Source organism: Arvicola amphibius, chromosome 14 (assembly GCF_903992535.2).
Source record: "Arvicola amphibius chromosome 14, mArvAmp1.2, whole genome shotgun sequence".
In the NCBI taxonomy this organism is placed as follows: domain Eukaryota; kingdom Metazoa; phylum Chordata; class Mammalia; order Rodentia; family Cricetidae; genus Arvicola; species Arvicola amphibius.
In genome coordinates this window covers 8,305,430-8,326,575 of record NC_052060.1, presented here as the reverse complement: position 1 = coordinate 8,326,575, position 21,146 = coordinate 8,305,430, and the positions used below count along the sequence as shown (strand labels likewise).

At 47.2% G+C, this 21,146-nt stretch overlaps 1 protein-coding gene and 1 non-coding gene across 2 annotated transcripts; one reads left to right on the top strand and one right to left on the bottom strand.

Moving 5' to 3' along the window:
- The first annotated feature begins 1,225 nt into the window (after positions 1-1,225).
- Positions 1,226-17,311, top strand: Polr3gl (RNA polymerase III subunit GL). Its single transcript, XM_038312061.1, has 8 exons — positions 1,226-1,347; positions 12,840-13,007; positions 13,312-13,441; positions 14,195-14,263; positions 14,536-14,592; positions 15,088-15,161; positions 15,269-15,382; positions 16,686-17,311. The coding sequence occupies exons 2-8, from the start codon at positions 12,882-12,884 to the stop codon at positions 16,770-16,772; spliced, it is 657 nt and encodes a 218-aa protein (XP_038167989.1). The 5' UTR covers positions 1,226-1,347; positions 12,840-12,881; the 3' UTR covers positions 16,773-17,311.
- On the bottom strand, positions 15,560-15,665 carry LOC119801557. Its single transcript, XR_005283240.1, has one exon. It is a non-coding gene; the product is annotated as a U6 spliceosomal RNA (small nuclear RNA).
- Positions 17,312-21,146: the final 3,835 nt, after the last annotated feature.

Here is a 21,146-nt window from a genome sequence, read left to right as displayed (position 1 = left end):
CCTTGTCTCTTCCTATCTGTTGCTCTCACTGCCTCTGCCTCTCCGTGCCACCTGCCCTGTCTCCATGGTTACCAAGGCTTCCATCTGCATATTTTAGGGATGAGTTTGTGTCCAGTTGGAAGGTACCAAGGGAAGTGGGGGCACTGGATAGGTACTAAGGGTTTAGAAAGCTTTCCAAGGATTCTAGAGAATTAAAATGGCCGAGGCCACCATATACAGATACAAAATATGTTACTGGGCAAGGAAGAGAAATACTTGTAGGGAAAACAGCCGCTTATACAAGCTATTGATGTGTACCCGGCATTCTGCAGTGCGTACATCTCCAGCCCCACAACTCTATAAGGTGGGAATAATCGTCTTCTTGTAGCAAATGTAATGAGGTTAAGCAAGTTCCCCCAAAGTTTCACAACTGTTTTTGTACTAGTCCCAAAACTGGGCACTTGGCACTACACTCACATACAGTTTCCCAGTCTAGAGGCCATTTTCTCTGACATCTGGCATATTCTTGTTGTCTACCAACTTCCTCTTCCATCCTGAAGCATGACTCTCCCCTCACCTTACCAAGGGGCTTGAAAAGGCCATTGGGAAATACAGAAAGAAAACCCCACTGGGTTCCTGCCTTCTCTCCCCAGCAACTTCTCTGATCCCCAAGCCACCTCCCACTTCTCAGACACAGTTCCAATCCTAGGTGGGTGAATGAAGGGGGCGGTTTTTGGGTTGCGCTTGATAGCACACCGTAATAACAGAGGCAAGAGTATCATGAGTTCAAGGCCTGCCTAGACTGGGTAACCAGACCGTCTTTTAAAAAAAAAAAAAATTTTAAGTATTCATTGGTTGGTGCTGGAGACTGCGCAGGATTAAAGAGAGGGTCGGAAAGTGGGGGGTGGGGTGGCGCGCAGGGCCAGGAGAGGGCGCCAGAGGCGCTGGAGCTGGAGTCTGGCGGTTGGGCGCCTCCAGGCGGGTGCTGGGAACGAGCTGGGGGGCATAGAGCAGTGTGGTCTCTCCAACCCAGGAGGCCATTTCCCAGCAGCGGATCTCCTCATCTGCCTGGATGAGCTCTGAGCAGCAGGTCGTCTTGGCCGACTCCTGCCATCCAGGCGGTTTCGTCCGGGCTGAGGTAGAGACTGCAGCCCCAGATCTCAGCGCGCCCCACTTCCCAAACCTCAGTTCCGGTTAGGCTCGCTCCCCACCCCGCCTCCTCTCCTCCCCCGCCTCCGCTGGCCAAGATTGGCCAGGGAACCCACCAATGGAGAGCTCGGGGAGGCGGGCCTAGGACGCGGGCTGGAGGAAGAAAAGCGAATTTCAAGTTGGCGGCTGCGTGGGCCCCGAGTGGGGGTGGGACGGCAGGTAAGGCTTTGACTTGGTGACTCTGACCCGGTTTGGTCCGTTGCTTCCCGAATGGTCCACCGTGGCCGACAGCAAGACAGACATCGCTCTCTGTCAGCCTGTCGGGCCAGCCCCCTTCTGGATCCTTGCCCTTTCTCCCCGGTTTCCATTGCCGTGTTGACTGTACATCAAGGAGAGGCAGGGCTTGCTGTCGTGTCTGGGACAGATATTAAAGCAGAAGGCGAGGAAGGCTCATTCTTTTAGCTCAGACTCTGTTACGGTACCAGCCTCTCCCGCATCTGTTACCATTAGCTCCCTGTCAAGAGCCTGACAGACTCCTGTTAGCTATCAAGTCAGCCGAAAACGCTACCCGCTACCCACCGCCTTCCTGGACTGCCTTTCTTAAGAAGAATTAATTGATCCCCAGCCTGACACTGCCTGATTAGCACTATTGGAATCTCTTTGATTTTTAAAAACAATATTTGTGTGTAGGCGTGCGCGCCACGGCTTGCGCACGGAGGTCAGAGGACAACGTAAGCTAGTCAGTTTTCCTGGCCACTTGGCAGCAAGAGCATTTAAAACCATTTCGGTGCGGCTCACGCTCTCCCTCCATCCCTCCCATCCTTTTTATTGGCAGACTCCTGCTCTGTGCTAGGATTACAGGTTCTCTTTTGAAGTTTCTATTCTTTGAACGGAAGGTTTGGTGGGACAGATTGTGGTACTTAATACGTTGTGCTCAATAAGCGTTAATTGAATGGAATTGATTTGTGGGAACCAATGCTCTTGTCAAGGAGGACAAATTTAAACTCCTAATATAATTAGGGAACAATAGAAGACAGCGTAGTATATAATTAAGGGCCTTTAAATTGGTGGTTTCTCGCATTAATGTTTTATAATTACTCTCAGACCAGAGAAGGCAAACAGCAAAGGGAGCGAGAAGGCTTTATGACTCACAAGGTCTCAAGTGTGCAAGGTCTATAGACTCGTATAGTCATTTGTTGAAACAACAGCTACTTACTGAGCACCTACTGCATGCCAGACAATGCTAGACATTGGGGATCATGGTGACCCCTCTGCTAAAATCTGTTCAATGATAGGTTCTCGCTATGCAGCGCAAGCAGCTTGGTCTCCAGCTTATGATTCTCCTGCCTCAGCTTTCTTGAAAGGCTGAGATAATAGACGTGCACCACTACACCACAAATTTGAAAAAAAAAGTTAACTGTGAAGAGTAAATCTAGCCTTACAGATGCTAAGCATTAACTCTGCCCCTGAGCTAAACCCCTACCCCGTGCCAGCATCTTAAAAGAACTCATGAGTTCTTTTCAGATTATTCCACTATTTAATTTATTCTTTATAATTGTTCGACTTAGGTTTATCATTAGTGGGGCTAGGTGGAGTGTGTGCTGCAGCACATCTGTGGAGGCCGAGGAGTGAAGTGTATTCTCCACTTTCATTATAAAACAGGAAGACTGCACTGACGTCATATTTTTCTTTAATGTGTGTGGGTGTCTTGTCTGCATGTCTGTCTGTGTAGTGTGTGTATGCAGTGCCTGCAGAATCTAAAAGAAAGCATCAGATCCCCTGGAGTTACAGACTGTTGTGAGCCTCCATGTGGGGTGCTGGAAATGGGACCAGGGTCCTAGGGAAGACTAACCATGCTCTTAACCACTGAGCCATCACTCCAGCCCTCCCCCCGCCACTTTTTTAAATACTTTTTTTAACAGTGCTTTTCCATAGAATAGGGTTTTTAATATTTATTTATTTATTTATTATGTATACAATATTCCATCTGCGTGTATGCCTGCAGGCCAGAAGAGGGCACCAGTCCTCATTTCAGATGGTTGTGAGCCACCATATGGTTGCTGGGAATTGAACTCAGGACCTTTGGAAGAGCAGGCAGTGTTCTTAACCACTGAGCCATCTCTCCAGCCCCCCCCCCCCCCACCACTTTTTAAGACAGGGTCTCAGAGGTTAGTCTGGCCCCAAACTCACTATAAAAAGATGAACTCAAACATCTGAATGACAGGCTTGGCCCATGGCTTTACGCTAAGCAAGTTTTTATTTATTTTTACTAAGGATTGAATTGATGACCTCATAAATTGCTAGGTAAGGGTATAGCACCCGCCTCTGCATTCTTCTTGTTCGTGTGTGGGTATTTTGTCTGCATGGATGTCTTTTTTTAAAAAAATATTTATTTCTTTATTTATTTTGTATACAATATTCTCTCTGTGTGTATGCCTCCAGGCCAGAAGAGGGCACCAGACCCCATTACAGATGGTTGTGAGCCACCATGTGGTTGCTGGGAATTGAACTCTGGACATTTGGAAGAGCAGGCAATGCTCTTAACCTCTGAGCCATCTCTCCAGCCCCTGCATGGATGTCTTTGCACCACTTGTGTGCCTGACTTTCAGAGGGCAGGAAAAGGTATTGAATTCCCTGGGCCTGTTGTGAGTCACTGTGTGGGTGCTGGGAATCTAACCCAGGTCCTCTGGAAGAGCAGCAGTGCAGTTTTCTACTGAGCTGTCTCTCCAGCCCCCCCGCATTCAAAACAAAACATCCTTTTTACTTGTTAATTGTAGGACATACGTTTATTCCATACAACTGGCAAACACACAGTAAAATAAGGAAAGTGTGCATTATTTACTGATTAGTATTTTACAATCTCAAACTTTATTATCATTGTATCTGTACACACGTGCCACAACACGCATGCCGAGATGAGAGGACAGCTTGGTGAGGTTCTGTCACCGGTTCACTTTTATGTGGCTCCAGGGACTGAACTCAGGTCCTTAGACTTGCATTATCATGCAGCAAGTGCCTTTCCCTGATGAGGCAGCCTACCTGCCCCTGTTGCTAGTATCTTGGTATATAGCCTCAGTTTATTCTGTATGTATGCATAAATTTCTGTGTTTTATAAGTAAATAGGGCCACAAAATAAATTCAATTTTATACCAAGAATGGAAATACAAAAAGATAACAGGTAAACATGGCTTTATATCATACTCTCCTCGCCCTTCACACTACATATTAGCAACCTCCTTCCTGTATATAACTTGAAGTCATGACATTTATGATAACTGATAATACTCTAAAATGGTTTTTTATGATTATTTTATTTTGTTCTTAGACTTATTTATTATGTATATAGTGTTCTGCCCATATGTATCCCTGCAGGCCAGAAGAGGGCACCAGATCTCATTAAGGATGGTTGTAAGCCACCATGTGGTTGCTGGGAATTAAACTCAGGGCCACTGGAAGAGCAGTCAGTGCTCTTAACTGCTGAGCCATCTCTCCATCCCCTTTAAAATGTTTTTTTAAAAAGTAATCTATTATTAGACCACTTACGTCATTTCAGAATTTGTTGTTTGAAACAAGGTCTTACTGTCTAGCCCAGGCTGGCTTGGAACTCCCTATATACCTTAGGCTGACCACTTCCTGCCTTAGCCTCTTGTTCGTAAGACTGTAGGTATGTGTCACCATGCCCAGTTTATGTCAAAACTGTTGCTGCCGTAAATGGTTCTTTAACAAACATCCTGTTACTTTTATTGTAGAATATGAGATTATTAGGATAGATTTTATATAGACTTTTCTGTCCCTCCAGCCAGTTCCCAAATAACCACACAGAGCTTTATTACTATAAATGCTTGGCTAATAGCTCAGGCTTGTTACTAGCTAACTATTGCATTTTAAATTGACCCATATTTCTTTTTTTAAAAAAAGATTTATTTAGGGGCTGGAGAGATGGCTCAGAGGTTAAGAGCATTATTAAGAGCAGGTTAAGAGCAGGTTATTGCCTGCTCTTCCAAAGATCCTGAGTTCAATTCCCGGCAACCACATGGTGGCTCACAACCATCTATAATGGGGTCTGGTGCCCTCTTCTGGCCTGCAGGCATACACACAGACAGAATGTTGTATACATAATAAATAAATAAATATTAAAAAAGATTTATTTATTGCATATACAATATTCCTTGCACGTATGCTTGCATGCTAGAAGAGGGAACCAGATCTCATTATAGATGGCTGTGAGCCACCATGTGGTTGCTGGGAATTGAACTCAGGAACTCTGGTAGAGCAGTCAGTGCTCTTAACCTCTGAGCCATCTCTCCAACTGCTTGACCCATATTTCTTATCTGTGCTCTTCCACGTGGCTCAGTACTTTTTCTCAGTACAACAAGTTCATCTCCTCTCCACATCTCCTTGAGATTCTGAGACCCTCCCCTTGTTCTTCGTGCTCTCTGTTTGTCTGCACATCCCTGCCTAACTTCTACCTGTCCCGCTACTGGCCAGTCAGCTTCTTTATAACCTGACAACAGTGGCAGAGATTCACACAGTGTAAAGGAATAGTCCACCATTTTAACAGTAGGATTTCTAGATTGAGAATAAAGACATTCAGAACCGTGGGAGGTTGTTTAGTCTTTCCATGGAGGTTGCTTTCTACTGCTGTGATAAAACCTTATGACCGAAAGCCACTTAGGGAGGAAAGGGTTTATCTGGTTTATACCTCCCAGTCAACAGTCTGTCATGAAGGAAGCAAAGGCAGGAACGTGGAGGCAGGAACGGAAGCAGAGGCCATGGAGGAGCACTGCTGCCTGACTTGCTCTCCATGGCTTGCTCAGCTTCTTTTCTGTACAACCCAAGGCCACCTGCCCAGTGGTGGCACCACTTGCAATGCCCTGGGCCCTCCCACATCAGTTAAGAAAATGTCCTCACAAACCTGTCCACAGGCCCATCTGACTCATTTTCTCAATTAAGATTCCTTCTTCCCATATGGTCCTAGATTGTGGCAATTTGACCAAAAACTAACCAGCATAGCCAAAGTCCATCTGAGGGGAATATCACCACAGCATGATTATTATCATTTAAGTTTTTGTTAGTTCTTTTGTTAGGTAGGCAATGTTTTTTTTGGGCCGAGGAGATGGCTCAATCCATAAGAATTACTTTCATCTCAAACTGGAAAAGCTAGGTTCATGTCCCTGGAACCCGTGTAAAAGCAGGCCTGCTGTGGTGGCCTGCGGTGCAATACCCGCATCCTGTGGAGAGATGGGAGGTAAAGACCAGCAAGTCCTACAGGAGCTCGCAGCCAGCCATGGCCAACAAGAAAGATCTTGCCTCTAAAGCAAAGCAGAGGGTGAAGACCACACCCAAAGTTGACCCCTGACCTCCACACACATCACAGCCCGCAGGCACCTTCACACACAGACACATACACATGCATACATATCACACACACACACACACACACACACACACACACACACACATCGGACTAGAGAGACAGCTGAGTGGCTAAGTGGGTAACTGCTCTCACAGAGGACCTGGGTTTATTTCCCGGCACCCATCTGCAGCTCCAGCTCCCGGGGAATCTGACCCCCTTGGCCTCCATGGGCACAGCACTCACATGCACATAATTTAAACTAAATATAAATCTTGAAAGAAGGAGACCAGGCATGGTTTTAATTCCAGAACTTGGGAGACAGAGGCAGGCAGATCTCTGTGGTGGGGGGGCCAGCCTGGCCTACATAGTTCTAGAACAACCATAGAGAGAGCCTGTGTGTAGAGTGAACCTGTCTCAGATATATCTATATCTGTCTCTATCTATCTAAGTAGATAGATATAGATAATTTTAAAGTAGTTTTATTGATCAATCTTTTGTCAATTTTCTGTTCAAATTCTTTGCCATTTTTTTTTGTTGTTTGTTTTGAGGCAGGGTTTCACTATATAGCCCTGGCTGTCCTGGAACTCTTTTGTAGACCAGGCTGGCCTTGAACTCACAGAGATCTACCTGCCTCTGCCTCAAGTGCTAGAATTAAAGCTACTTGACACCATGTCCAATCCTTGTCTGTTTTTTTTTAATTAGCTTTTTTTTGAGACAATATCTTATTGTGTAGCCTAGGCTTGCATAGTGTTTGTAATCCTCCTGTCTCAGCTTCTCTTGTGCTGGGATTACAGATATATACCACATGCCCATCTTACTTGCTATTTTTCCTCTCTCATACCAGGGGCTTGATCCCGGGCCTTCTGAGCGAGGGCTATGTCATGGAGGTGCATACCCAGCTATCATTTCTTTTGGGGGGAATGATTTTTTCCATGTAGATCTCCAGGAGTTCTAACATAGTATTATTTCTTACCATGTCTACTACAAATACAGAATTAGAGTGACCCGGGACTGATCTCTACGCCATCTGCTTTCGGGACCTTGCCTACTCTTGTGGCTTAAACTCTTATCTGTAAGCTGGTGACTCTGCCAGAAGTAAACTCCATGTAGGAAGCACAGGGTGCCAGGAGTTCTGTTATTGTTTAGTTTGTCTGTCTTACTCACTGCCTTATTGGCAGTATCCAGCAAATCAGTGGCACACAGTAGGTGCTGTGGCTTGAGGGTTTGAGTGAGCTTGGTCCCAGAGGCTCGTAAGCTTGGATGCTGGGTCCCCAGTTGATAGATCTATCTGGGAAAGATTAGGAGGTATGTCACTGGGGATGGGCTTTGAGGTTTCAAAAGGCCCCATTGTTCCTAGTTAGCTTTCTCTGTCTCTGCCTCATGTTTATGAATGAGATGTGAGCTCTCAGCTGCTGCTCCTGTGCCATGCCTGTATGCCTGCCACCATCCCTGCCATGGTAGTCATGGGTCACCCTCTGAAAGGGTAAGCTCCCAATAAAGCCTCTTCTCTAAGATGCTTGGTCATGGTGTCTCTTCATAGCAACTTAACAGTAATTAAGACAGCTGTTTGTTTTATTATTATTCTCATTTTGCAGAGAAAAAACAAAGTTTCTGTAGTTAGGAAATGAGAGAACTGGGACTTTTATTTTTTATTGTTTTGGATTGTTTGGTTGGTTTTGGTATTTTGGGACAGGAACTTATGTTGCCCAAGATGGCCTGGCACTCGCTGTGTAGCCTAGGATGGCCTTGAACTCCAGGCATCCTGGTTTTACATCTCAGGTGCTAGGATCCCAGGCATGTGCTCCCACACCCAGCTCTGCCTTACTTAGACTCCAGGTATTTGTTGGTGGTTTGTTGTGTGATGTTCTACTCTTTGGCTTTTTGAGGGGCCCACCACCCAGCTCCCAGATAAATCACACACGAAGGCTTAATCTTAGTTAGGAATGCCCGGCCTTAGCTTGGCTTGCTCCTGGCCAGCTTTTCTTAACTTATTACCCTGTCGACCGTTGCCTCTGGGCTTTTCCCTTTCTCTTACTTCTGTGTGTCTTGCTTTCACTCTTACTCGGCTGCTGCCTGGCTGGGTGGCTGGCTGGGTGGCCCCCGAAGTCCTCCACTCGTTGTTGTCTTGCTCCTCTTTGTCCTCAGTTCTCCTTCTGTTTATCCTCTCTGCCTGCCAGCCCTGCCTCACTATTGGCTGTTGGGCTCTTTATTAGGACCATCAGGTGTTTTAGACAGGCAAAGAATCACAGCTTCACAGAGTTAAACAAATGCAGCATTAAAAAAAAAAAGCAACAGACCTTAAAATAATATTCCCCACCAGTGGTTTTTTTGTATGTTGTGTGTAACGTGGCCTGAGTGTGTGGTGTGAAAGCTGGCACACGGGAAAGCACGCGGGGGGGGGGGGGGGCATGTTAATAGCAGATCTGAGCCACGTTATAGGAGACTTTAAATGTCCCCAAGAATCCCTTCTTAATGTTCTATTAGTGCATGTTAATTACATAACAATGGGTTCCATTATGACATTTTCATAGATGTGATTCATCTATGTAGAGTGTATTTCAATCATATCCTCTCTCTCTCTCTCTCTCTCCCCCCCTCTCTCTGTCTCTCTCTCTGTCTCTCTCTCTCTCCTCTCTCTCCTCTCTCTCTCTCCTCTCTCTCCTCTCTCTCTCTCTCTCTTGTTTTCCCCTCCTCTCCCTCTCCTCTATCTACCTCTCTCTCTCCTCTCTCTCTCCTCCTCTCTCTCCTCTCTCCTCCTCTCGTTCTCTCCTCCTCTCTCTCTCTCTCTCTCTCTCTCTCTCTCTCTCTCACACACACACACACACACACACTCAGTTACCCGTTTTTGTCTCTCTGCCATACCTGCTAACCCCCTTATTCCCAATTAGGGCCCCTTGTGCTCTTGTGTCTTTCCAGTGTGCTGTAATCAGTTTCATTAGGGTTGTTTATGGAGCATAGTAAATTATTTCCTTCCTTCCTTCCTTCCTTCCTTCCTTTCTTTCTTTCTTTTTTTTCTGAAACAGATCTCACTATGTAGCCTTGGCTGATTTGAAGATCCCTGCGTAGACCAGATTGGCCTAAGATCACAGAGATCCTCCTGCCTTTCCCTTCCGAGTGCCAGGATTAAAGGCGTGTGCCACCAGACCTGGCTCAGGGAGGCTTTCTTTACAGGAGCTTGAGAACCTTACCAGTGGCTGCACCACCGAAGAAAATGCCTCTCCCTCTCGCATCAGTTACTAAGGTCTTGCAAATTCTCAGGGAGGAATAGATTCCCACGATCCCTTCCTTAAGTGACAGGATGTGAGCAGACCCAGTCTCGTGCCAATCTTGTGTAGCTGATCACCGCTGCTCTGAGTGCAAGGGTTCAACAGCCATGCCATGTCCAGAAATCAGTGTTCCACACACTCCAGCCTTCCCTCCCTTCCATGGGGTTCTCTAAGCCTTAGAATGGCTGACAACAGACAGTCCTGTATCCTCTGTTCTTTGACCAGTCTGTAGTGCCACTGCTGACCGCAACAAAAGGAAACTCCTCTGACCAAAGCCGACCCCAGCACTAATCCCTAAGTGGAAAACATAGTAAATTAGGTGTTTAACAGAGCAGCAGCATAGCGTCCCCACTGGGACCTTGGATCTCCATAGCTGGAAGCTCCTGAAAGGGTGGGTGTACAGCCCCATTTGCTACATACGTGGATTCATTAGTTTCCCAAGCTGAGAGGGCCAACCTGGGCTATCAGAGATCAACAAAACAAGAAAAGAAACAAATGTCCTTAAGTCATGTTAAGAATACCCATGTGAGGGGCTGGAGAGATGGCTCAGTGGTCAAGAGCATTGCCTGCTCTTCCAAAGGTCCTGAGTTCAACTCCCAGCAACCACATGGTGGCTCATAGATAAATAAATATTTTTTTTAAAAAAGAATACCCTTGTGAGTTACTGCAATTGATGTTGATTTTGGTCACCTGGCTGGCATAATGCCCACTAGAAAGTTACTCCATACCCTCCAGTTTGCCACAAGCATATGAGACAAAGTTTCCTATACTACTCACACTTATGAATCAGGAATTATGCTCCTGCCCTGTGGCCTGGGATAGCTACATGCTTTAGTTATCTTTTAGCTTGAACTATCTACAGAGTTTGTTTAGAATTCTGCATGGGACATTTGTCTTTTCCCGGTCATTTATACCACTATGTACCCACAGACATTTACTTTGTACTTTAGGGTTATAATGTAATATTGATTTATCTTATTGGGGGCTGAAGAGATGACTCTGTGATTAAGAGCCCTGTCCAAGTCCCAGCACCTCATCAGGCACCAACGACCATCTGTAATTCCAGTCTCGGGAGAAACAGTGCTCTCTTCTGGCCTTTGTGGGTACTGCACACACATAATGCTTGTTAAACACTCAAACACATAAAATAAAAAATAAAAATCTCAAAAATAAAACAATATATTTTATTATTATGGGTCTGGGTGTGCACATGACTTTGGGTGCCCATGAAGGCCAAAGGCATTGGATCCCCTGGAGCTGGAGTTGCAGGTTTGTGCTGCTGGGAATCAAATTCAAGTTATCTGGGAAAGCAGTATCCACTCTTAATGCTGAGACAACTTCGTAGCCAAAATTTATTAATTTTTAGTGCTTCAAAATCTTTCAACATATGTATATGTGCCTACTTGACTGTAGGAGCACCAAGTATGTGAGCACCACGTATGTGAGCACCACGTGTGTGATCACCACGTATGTGAGCACCACGTGTGTGAGCACCACGTATGTGAGCACCACGTGTGTGAGCACCACGTGTGTGAGCACCACGTGTGTGAGCACCACATGTGTGAGCACCACGTATGTAAGATGACTGTGGGGGCTGGAAAAGGGCATTGGTCTCCTGGAACTTGGGAACTGCCTAGGTTAGGTGGGACCCAAAGCCAGGTCCTCTGCAAGAGCAGCATATACTTTTAATCATCAAACCAGTTCTCCAATCCCCCTTTTAAAAATATTTTAAAGGGCCGGGCGGTGGTGGCGCACGCCTTTAATCCCAGCACTCGGGAGGCAGAGGCAGGCGGATCTCTGTGAGTTCGAGGCCAGCCTGGTCTACAAGAGCTAGTTCCAGGACAGGCTCTAAAAAAGCTGCAGAGAAACCCTGTCTCGAAAAACCAAAAAAAGAAAAAAGAAAAAAAAATATTTTAAAGGGAGATGGCTCAGTGATCAAGAGCATTGCCTGCTCTTCCAAATGTCCTGAGTTCAATTCCCGGCAACCACATGGTGGCTCACAACCATCTGTAATGAGGTCTGGTGCCCTCTTCTGGCCTGCAGACATACACGCAGACAGAATGTTATAAAATAAATAAATAAATAAATAAATAAATATTTGCTGGGCGGTGGTGGCGCACACCTTTAATCCCAGCACTCGGGAGGCAGAGGCAGGTGGATCTCTGAGTTCGAGGCCAGCCTGGTCTACAAGAGCTAGTTCCAGGACAGGCTCTAGAAACTACAGGGAAACCCTGTCTCGAAAAACCAAAAAAAAAAAAAAAAGTTTTAAAGGGGGCAGGAAAGATGACTCAGCAGTTAAGAGCACTGACTGATCTTCCAGAGGACCCTGGTTCAATTCCCACCACCCACATGGCAGCTCAGAATTAACTGTAAACTGTTCCAGGTTACCTAACACCCTCATACAGATATACAGGCAGGCAAAACACCAATGCACATAAATTTAAAAAAATTCAGTGTTTTAAAATTGTGTGTGTGTGTGTGTGTATGAGAGTGCAGGCCCCAATGGAGACCTGGCAAGGGTGTTAGATTCCCTGGAGATGAGTTTACAAATGGTTGTGAGCTACCAGACACAAGTACTGGGAACTAAGCTTCTTCCTCTGCAAAAAGCAGTGCATATTCTCAACTGAATCTCTCCAGATCCCGATTTGTTTATTTTTGAGACATGATCTTGCTATTCAGTCCCAAGTAATCTGGAACTCTAGACCAGGCTGGTCTCAAGCTTGCAATCCTCCTGCCTTAGCCTTCCAAGTGTGGGGTTAGGATTACAGGTTTGTGGCATCACTCCTAACTTCATGTTTTATTTATTTTTAATTAATTAATAGTCTATAGACCAGGCTGGCCTCAAACTCAGAGGTCTGCCTCCCAAGTGCTGGGATTAAAGGCATGTACTACCACTGTCCAGCTACCATTGATTTTTTTTTAAGTGTCATAGAGAAAGGATTTGGAATATAGCCCAGAGGTAGAGTACCTAGCATGAGAGAGGCTCTGGGTTCGAACCTCAGCACTAAGAAAAAAGTCACCTGCCAGAGGCCATCAGATGTCATGTAGCTCCTTATACTTCTTTATCTCTTTGTTTTTGTCTTTATTAGGTTTTTCTCACTGGATCTTGGAGTATCCAGGCCCCCTCCACCATGGCCACCCGGGGTGGGGGCCGGGGTCGTGGCCGAGGCCAGTTGACCTTCAACATGGAGGCTGTGGGCATTGGGAAGGGCGATGCTTTGCCCCCACCCACTCTGCAGCCTTCTCCACTCTTCCCTGTGAGTGTCTCCCTCCCTTCCCCAAGACTCCCATGTACCCCTCACTGACTACCTGTGACCACGGAATCCTCCTGGCCCATCATAAGCTGCCCTCATTTTGACCCTGTGTCTCCAGAGTCCCAACCCACAGAAGACGGTTCCAGGCAAATAAGTGTTTGTTTTTTCTCTTCATAAGATGCTGCATTGGCCTCCCAATCCTCTGGCCCTCTGTTTACAGGGCACAATGGATTCAGCTTAGGGGAAAGGCCCTTTAAGGTGTTTACTGTGGCCTTCCTGTCCTAGACTAACCATTGTGTCTCCTCAGCCCCTGGAGTTCCACCCCGTGCCTCTGCCTGCGGGAGAGGAAGGGGAGTACGTTCTGGCACTGAAGCAAGAGCTGCGTGGGGCCATGAGGCAGCTCCCATACTTCATCCGGCCAGCTGTCCCCAAAAGAGGTCAGTAGGAAGGCTGGCATCGTGTTTGGAGACTTCCATAGGTAGTGCCCATGCTCAGCACGCTCGGGGACCAGCGAGAATCAGGAAGTTTACTACTTAATGGAGAGAGCATTAAAATTCCCCTCTGTGTCTGAAACATACCACCGTACTCAGATCTGAGTTGAACCTTAAATCTGGTGGCTGGTGGGATATTGAAGCATTAACATCTTACTTCATATGTATAAGTGGGTGGGGTACAAACTTTAACCCAACTCAACAGACTCTTAACTAACTGGAAGGACTCTGAGGCTAGGTCTCTGAACACCCTCCTATGCCAAGCATTTCCCCTTCCTTAGGAGAGTAGGAGACTGGAGAAGGTTGCACTACTGCTAGGCTTGGCATAACAGATATTTACCCGTGGTGAGGAAGGACAGTATTTTTATATGGGCAACTAATGCTTTTATACTGAGGCCTTGAGGGTTATTAACCAAGCTAACCCCAGTAGTAAGAAAAAGAGAGAAGACTGAACCCTGGATTTTATCCTGGTGTATACTGCCCAGTGAAGACAGAAGAGAGAGTCTTTGGACTAAGGGCAAAGAGTAACAACAAAAAGGCAGGTTGGAAGAGGGACAAGGTCTTCACCGAAGCTGGCACCATTGGGCTCTGGGCTTGCAGTGAGGTGATCAATAATTCCCTAGAACTAAGAGGGGCTGACCCTTAGGAAAAAATTTATTCTGTGGATAAAACTCTGACTCATGACCTCTGACCCCTCAGATGTGGAACGTTACTCAGACAAGTATCAGATGTCTGGGCCCATTGACAATGCCATCGATTGGAACCCTGGTAGGTGACTGGCCCTCACTGAGTGCCCTCCTTCAGAGGTGCCTCGAACCACCACCTCCCTTTCCTGTGCAGCATCTAGAAACTAGAATCTTAGATGTGCCCTCAACACTCTTTGGTTCTACTTGGAAAACCACTTCACAGTGCCACCTCTCCAGAGAAACTTCAAACCAGCCCCTCCTTCCTGCCCTTTAGAGCCCTGCCCTTTAGTACCAGTCACCACTGATGGACCCCAGGCAGGGTCCTGCTGACCTTCACACTCTCACTGTTCCCAGACTGGCGGCGGCTGCCCCGAGAGCTCAAGATTCGAGTTAGGAAACTACAGAAGGAACGTAAGTGAACCTGGAGAGGATGAGGGTTCATCGGCGGTTGCCACAGTAGCCACGGGAGGGCAGCAGAGCCACATGGTTGCTGCCGGAGGGTGCCCTGGAAAGACGGGTGGAGGAGAGAGGGCTCCTCTGGTAATGCCTCCTGCCACCAGTCGCTAGAAACCACATGGTGGGAAGAAGAGCCTACTCCAACTTCCACATGTTGCACACACACGCGTGTGCGCACGCACACTCAAATAATATAACAAAACATTTTGCAAAAAATAAAAAAGCAAAAGCACCAGAGAAATGGCTCAGTCCTTAAGAGTATGCACTGCTTCCACTCACACCAGGGGCTCACAGTTGCCTCTAACTCCAGCTCCTCCCCAGGCACACGTGTCATACACATTACACACACACGCACACACACACACACACACACATACACACTTAAAAACTGGAAAGAAAGCTACTTAGGAGATGCGCTTCCTAAGGGTTCACTTCTTGATCCTCCAACAGGGACCACCATTGTCCTCCCCAAGAGGCCCCCTAAGAGCGCAGAGGAGAAGGAGGAGACAATACAGAAGCTAGAGGTGAGGAGGAGGTGTGCTAGGCAGCTGGACTCCAGGTCCCTCAGTGCCCCCAGGTCTCCCTGGGTGAGCTGACTGTGAGCTTCTCTTCCTGTTCATCCTCACATGAGACTCTGGAGAAGAAAGAGGAAGAAGTGACTTCAGAGGAAGACGAAGAGAAAGAAGAAGAAGAAGAGAAGGAAGAAGGGGAGGAGGAGGAGTATGACGAGGAAGAGCATGAAGAGGTGAGGGACTTCTGCTCCTCCCTCTCCCCTCACACCCCCTCCTCTCTCCTCCAAACTCTGGGCTCTCATCTCTCTCTCTCTCTCTCTCTCTCTCTCTCTCTCTCTCTCTCTCTCTCTCTCTCTCTCTTAAAAGATTTATTTTGCTGTTTGTTTGTTTGTTTGTTTTTTATGGTCAAGAAAATTAGGGAACAGTATATGAATTTGCATGTCATCCTTGAGCAGGGGCCATGCTCATCTTCCTGTATCGTCCTAATTTTAGTGTTTGTGCTGTAGAAACAAGCACATTTGTTCAGTTTGTGTTTGTGAGACAGGGTCTCACTGTGTAAACTAGGCTGGCCTGGAACTCCCCAGAAGCCCTCCTGCTTCTGCTTCCCAGCGTTGGGAGCACAGGAGTACACCACCAGGCTTATCACACAAGAGAGTTTTTTGATTATTATTTGTGTATGTGTGTGTTGTCAAATGTGTGGAGGTCAGAAGACAACTTGTGGGAGCTGGTTCTCTTCTTTCTACTGTGTGGGTTCTGGTTATTGAACTGAGGTCCTCCAGCTTGGCAGAAAGTTCCTGTCCTACGGAGCCATCCCACTGACCCTGGACTCTCACTGTTACACAAGAGATGTTCTCCGAGAGTTGCAGAGCCTATAGTGGCAATGCCACCAATGGCTCCATTTTATCTGCCTCGGGCCTATTCTCAAAGCACATAACATGGTGAGTGAGAGGGCTCAGAGGGCAAAGGTGCTTGCTGCCAAGCCTGATGACTTGAGTTCAATCCCCGGAACCCACTATGTGAAGGACAGATCTGATTCCTACAAGAGTCCTCTGACCTCGACACATGTACCAGGGCATACACACACACACACACACACACACACACACACACACATGCACCCATACATACACATGCACCCATATACACATAGTCATGAACACAAATAAATAAATATAATGTAAAGATGTGTGGCATGGGGTTGAAGTGATGGCTCAGTGGTTAAGGGCACCTGCTTCCTCTTCAGAAGACTCAGCTCCATTCCCGGAGCCCACATGGTAGCTCACATCCACCTGTAACTTGAATTCCAGAGCAGTCGATGCCATGTTCTGGCATCTGAGGGCTCCAGGCATGCAAACAGCATACAGACATAGGTGCCAACAAAATACCTATACACATAAAAAGTAAAATAAACTTTTAACAGCTGGTAGGGGTGTCCCAGACCTGGAAAGGTGTGTCTGGAAGGGAAAGAACCTGGTAAGAGAAGGGGAAGAAAAACTCCGGTGTCACTGCTGATCTTTGCTTCTCTTTACTTTTCAGGAGACTGATTACATCATGTCCTATTTTGACAATGGAGAGGACTTTGGAGGTGACAGTGATGACAATATGGATGAGGCTATCTACTGAAAATCTGGACCTGTATATCTTTCTTGGTCTGAAAGAGAGGGTCTAAAATTGTTTAGGGTTTTCCGTGGTTGTGCTATTATTGTTTTTGAGAAAAGGATCTCACGTAGCTCAGGCTGGTCTAGAACTCAGTATGTAGCTGAGGTTGGCCTTGAACTCTCGATCCTTCTACCTCCACCTCCCAAGTCTTGAGAGTACCGGGGTACACCACCACAGCAGACTTCCCATTATTTACTTTTGAGGGGAGTCACTCAGTCAGAATCCAGGGGACCCGTGTGCTCCCTGGGGTTGTGATGAACAGCAGCGGCAAGGAGCTGGCTTCCTTCCTCCTCACTCTCCGTGTGGCCCTCACACCTGCGGAAAGGACTGCTATCTAAGTATGAAAGACCGGTTGAAGTGTAACTGGGATGTCAGAGGGACAGCTGCGTACACACCGCTACTCCATCTTTATAAGCCTTATGGACAAACTTGGGGTGGAAACAGTCAAGAGGAATAAGGCCTGTTTTGTATTTTTAAATAAAATGTTTGCATCTGTCTCCTTACCCAGAGTGATGTCTGCTGGGAAAGGGCCGGAGGGAATGCTGAAGGGGATGTCCAGTCAAGCCACCCTCACACACCCCCACTTTCCACCCCACCCCAAGTTCTGAGGACTGAATTTACAGCCTTACAAATGTTAAGCAAGTGTTCTATTTACTAAGCCGTATCCCCAACTCTTTTTATATATATATATTTTTTAATTTTGAGACAGTGCTTTGATAAGTTGCCTAAGTTGGCCTTGAACTAACTCTGTAGCCCAAACAGCCTCCCGAGCTGCTGGGATCCCAGACTTGTGCAGCCGGTGTCCACCCTCTGCTTGTCCAGTGTGACTACTAGGACCTCTTACCCCTACTGTAGGTACAATCAGGAATTCATCCGCAATGCTGCCTGAAAGCGTTGTTGGGGGAAGGCACAGGGTCTCCCACAGACCAGCTGCCTACCCCAGCCTTTGGCCTCCCCACAGGGACGTGACCCGTATAATTCAGGCATGATCACAAGGACACAGCCCTCTCTTTCTCACACCTGACCTTGATCGTGTCCTTATTTACAAATGATTGTAGCTATTTTTGTGCTCAGTCAAGAAAGGCCAGAGAGGAGTGACGCCGTTTTCAGTTACGAAGTTCTCTTCCAGGATCTAGAGAGCCCACTTTGAAAGGCATATTTAGGGAACCCTAAATATCCTGTTCTCACTCCCAGAACCAGTGTGTGGATTGCAATTTCTCTTTTGGTTCTCGCCTTTGTGGAATTTAGTTAGCCTTTCTCACTCTACTTTGGGGAGGGGTAGGCGGTGTTATCCTCCAGGAAGTAAGGAGGGTGGGGAGGAAGGGATTTAGGGACACTCAGGGCTAAGAGACGTTTCCTCGCCCATACAGCGCTCCCTTGGGTGAGGTCACTTCCCTAGGCTCTGATTGGCTTCCGAGGAAACCTTCCTCGAGCTGATTGGTTGCATGCACTCGCCATGCTGTGGCCACGAGTAAGTTGCGTGTCCAGTATAGGAACAGAGCAGGACCTGCATAGATATCTGGGGTGCTACCACGGGAGACTCCACTGAGCATTTAAAAGTCATAAGATGGAATGGGAGAGAAGTGTCAATGATGTCTCAATTGCGCTTAGGCAAGCCGACTGAACTTCCTACAGCAGCGTGAACTACAGACCCGAAACCCAAAGTCAAGCATTTCTGACATGGAGAAGGGGGGAAGGGGAGAGTGCTTAGACTCCATGGCGGGAAAGCACCTTTAAAAGTCTCGTTTGAATGTGGTAGTGTTAAGATAGAAGCCCGGCCAAGAAAACGGAGAAGGGAACAGGAATAGAAACGAACATTCCAGAGTCATTGAGCAATTTGTGATGATTGATGTTTCCTTTTCTAGCTCTCCGCGTGAAGGGTGGAGCCAGGGGACTTGTCGCTGGGGTTTCCCACAGTTACCCAGCTGGTGACTGTAGCTAGGGAGGGACCAGCCGAAAACAAGAGAAAGATCCTGGCAGGTTTTCTTTTGTCTTTCCTCAGTATGTCCCTTCCTCCCCCAGTGCCCCACACACGCAGGAGGAGAGACACTATCCTGACCTGTCACTTAAACTCAGAGCTATGTTGGGAGGCACTGCCACCTGCTAGCCCGCCGGATGCTCCTCTGCTGGAAACTCCCTTTTTATTATATTTAATTTATTTGAGGGTGCGGGGGGAGGGCAGGGGTGGTACAGAGGACAGAGGACAACGTGCAGGAATCAGTTACTCTCCTTTTGCCGTATGGGTCTGGGGCTCAAATTCAAGTTGCCAAGCTTGGAGGCAGACACCCTTGAACCATCTCACGGTCTCTGGAAACTTCTTAAAGCAATGGGAGCAATGATCCCAAAGGAGAGGTGGGAGATAAGGGCAGGAAATGCATCCCCACCTAGCTCTCCCCACGTCCCTTTTCCCAGGATACAGGAGAAAGGAGGACAAAGGTTGGAATGACCACTTGGGATCCATTGTACTGCCTCAAAGACAAAGTGTCATAAAGATCAGGTCATTCTTGGACTCTGCCCTGCCTGGAAGCCTGCCTTTCCTGGCAGGTGACCTTGTTGGACAAAGCCGATGACATGAGACCCAGCACCTTCCCCAGATTCGGTAGTGGTTCCAGGCGTGAGTTAAACTATTTCCACTGACCTTTCCCCAACTTCCCACAAGCACTACCTACCAGACAGGCAGTGACTGGAGTCTAGGTCCAGGAGTAGGGGTCAAAGCTGGTCTCTTGGAGAGGTACCTAAACAGTTGAGGCCCTGCTCACAAACATTTACATCAGACCCAGACAGTGCTTGCCATAATAAATAAGATAGTTTTTATTGTCTAAACTGTTCCGTGCCCACTGCCTGGGCTACAAAGTAGCTTCTACGACAGGAACCCTACTCTCCCGGACCCTCCCAGGTCTCTCCTACTCGGGCAGATGTGAAATGTGAGCCTGCGAACAGGTGCAGGGACTCCAGTATTTGAGGAAAGCCCAAACGGAGATCTGAATGCAACATGCAGTTTAGATCGATTGTGGAGACTCAAGAAAGCTGGAAAATCAGAAGGTAGATCGGTAGAGTCATTAGGCACCTACAATTTGCTAAGGGAAAGATAGTTGGTTTTCTGCAACTTATTTTTATGGTTGTTTGAACTTTGAAAGTAAAGAAGGGTGTAGGCTAGTCAAGAACGAAGCAGGGTGTGGGGAGCTGGAGGTATAGCTCCGTAGGTAGAGCGTTTGCCGAGCATGCTCCAAGTCCTCGCCTCTATCCCTAACACCATAGAAACTGAGCACAGTGGCATATACCTACAATCCTTGACTACATGGAAAATTTGAAGCCAAGACACTGTCTCAAAAGACTTAAAAAACAAGGCCAGGTAGTGGCACACGCCTTTAATCCCAGCACTTGGGAGGCAGAGGCATGTGGATCTCTGTGAGTTTGAGGCCAGCCTGGTTTACAGAGTGAGTTTTAGGACAGGGTCCAAAGCTACACAGAGAGCTCCTGTCTGGAAAAACAAAAAAACAAAAAACAAAACAATCCAAAAACAAACAAGCAAAAAAAGCTAAGTCAAGGGCAATGGTTGTCCTCTCAGACAGGCAATGCGTCATCTCAGGAGAAGCATCATCGTCATCTCAGACAGGAGAAGCATCATCTCTTTGCTTTACTCTCCTTACTCCCTAGTCTTGTGCCCTTCACAAAGTCAAGACGTGCCTCGGTTTCTTTTTGTCTAACACAAGAATTTGGACTAGATGTCTCCAGAGAAGCCTACCACTCAGTAGAGTAGCTGTGGGTCCTCTTGCAAAGTTACAGATGGAGCTGAGTCTCATGCCATTGGTTTCATCCGACAAGGTCACCTGCCAAGAAAAGCAAGACTCCAGGTAGGGCGGAGTTCAAATATGACCTGATTTTTAAGGCATTTTGTCTTTGAGGCAGTAAGCAGTACAACCAATCCCAAATGGTCACTCCAACCTTTGTCCTCCAAATGCCAGGGCGCGTGCCTATTTTGCCAAGCTCATTCAATCCCCTTGATCTCCCCGCCTTATTTTCGGCCAGGCAGGCTAAAGATACACCAGGCACATCGCCAGTTGTCTCCAAGAACCTTCCTAGCCAGAGTAGCCGGGCATCAGCAATTCCAAGAACTCAGAAGACCCCTCAGAGAGGTCAAGGCCACAACCTGCAAGTCAGGACGCAGAGCAAGGACAACACAGAGATTTCAGACCAAAGAAGGGGCCGCAGATATCAGCCTTTCCTATCTGTCCTCAAATACGCCTGGCCAGAAGGCCGAGGAGATAAGTGAGCGTGACAGGAATAGTTCAGTCAGGTAATCTGGCCAGGCTAGCGGTGACCTTTTCTCCACTGACT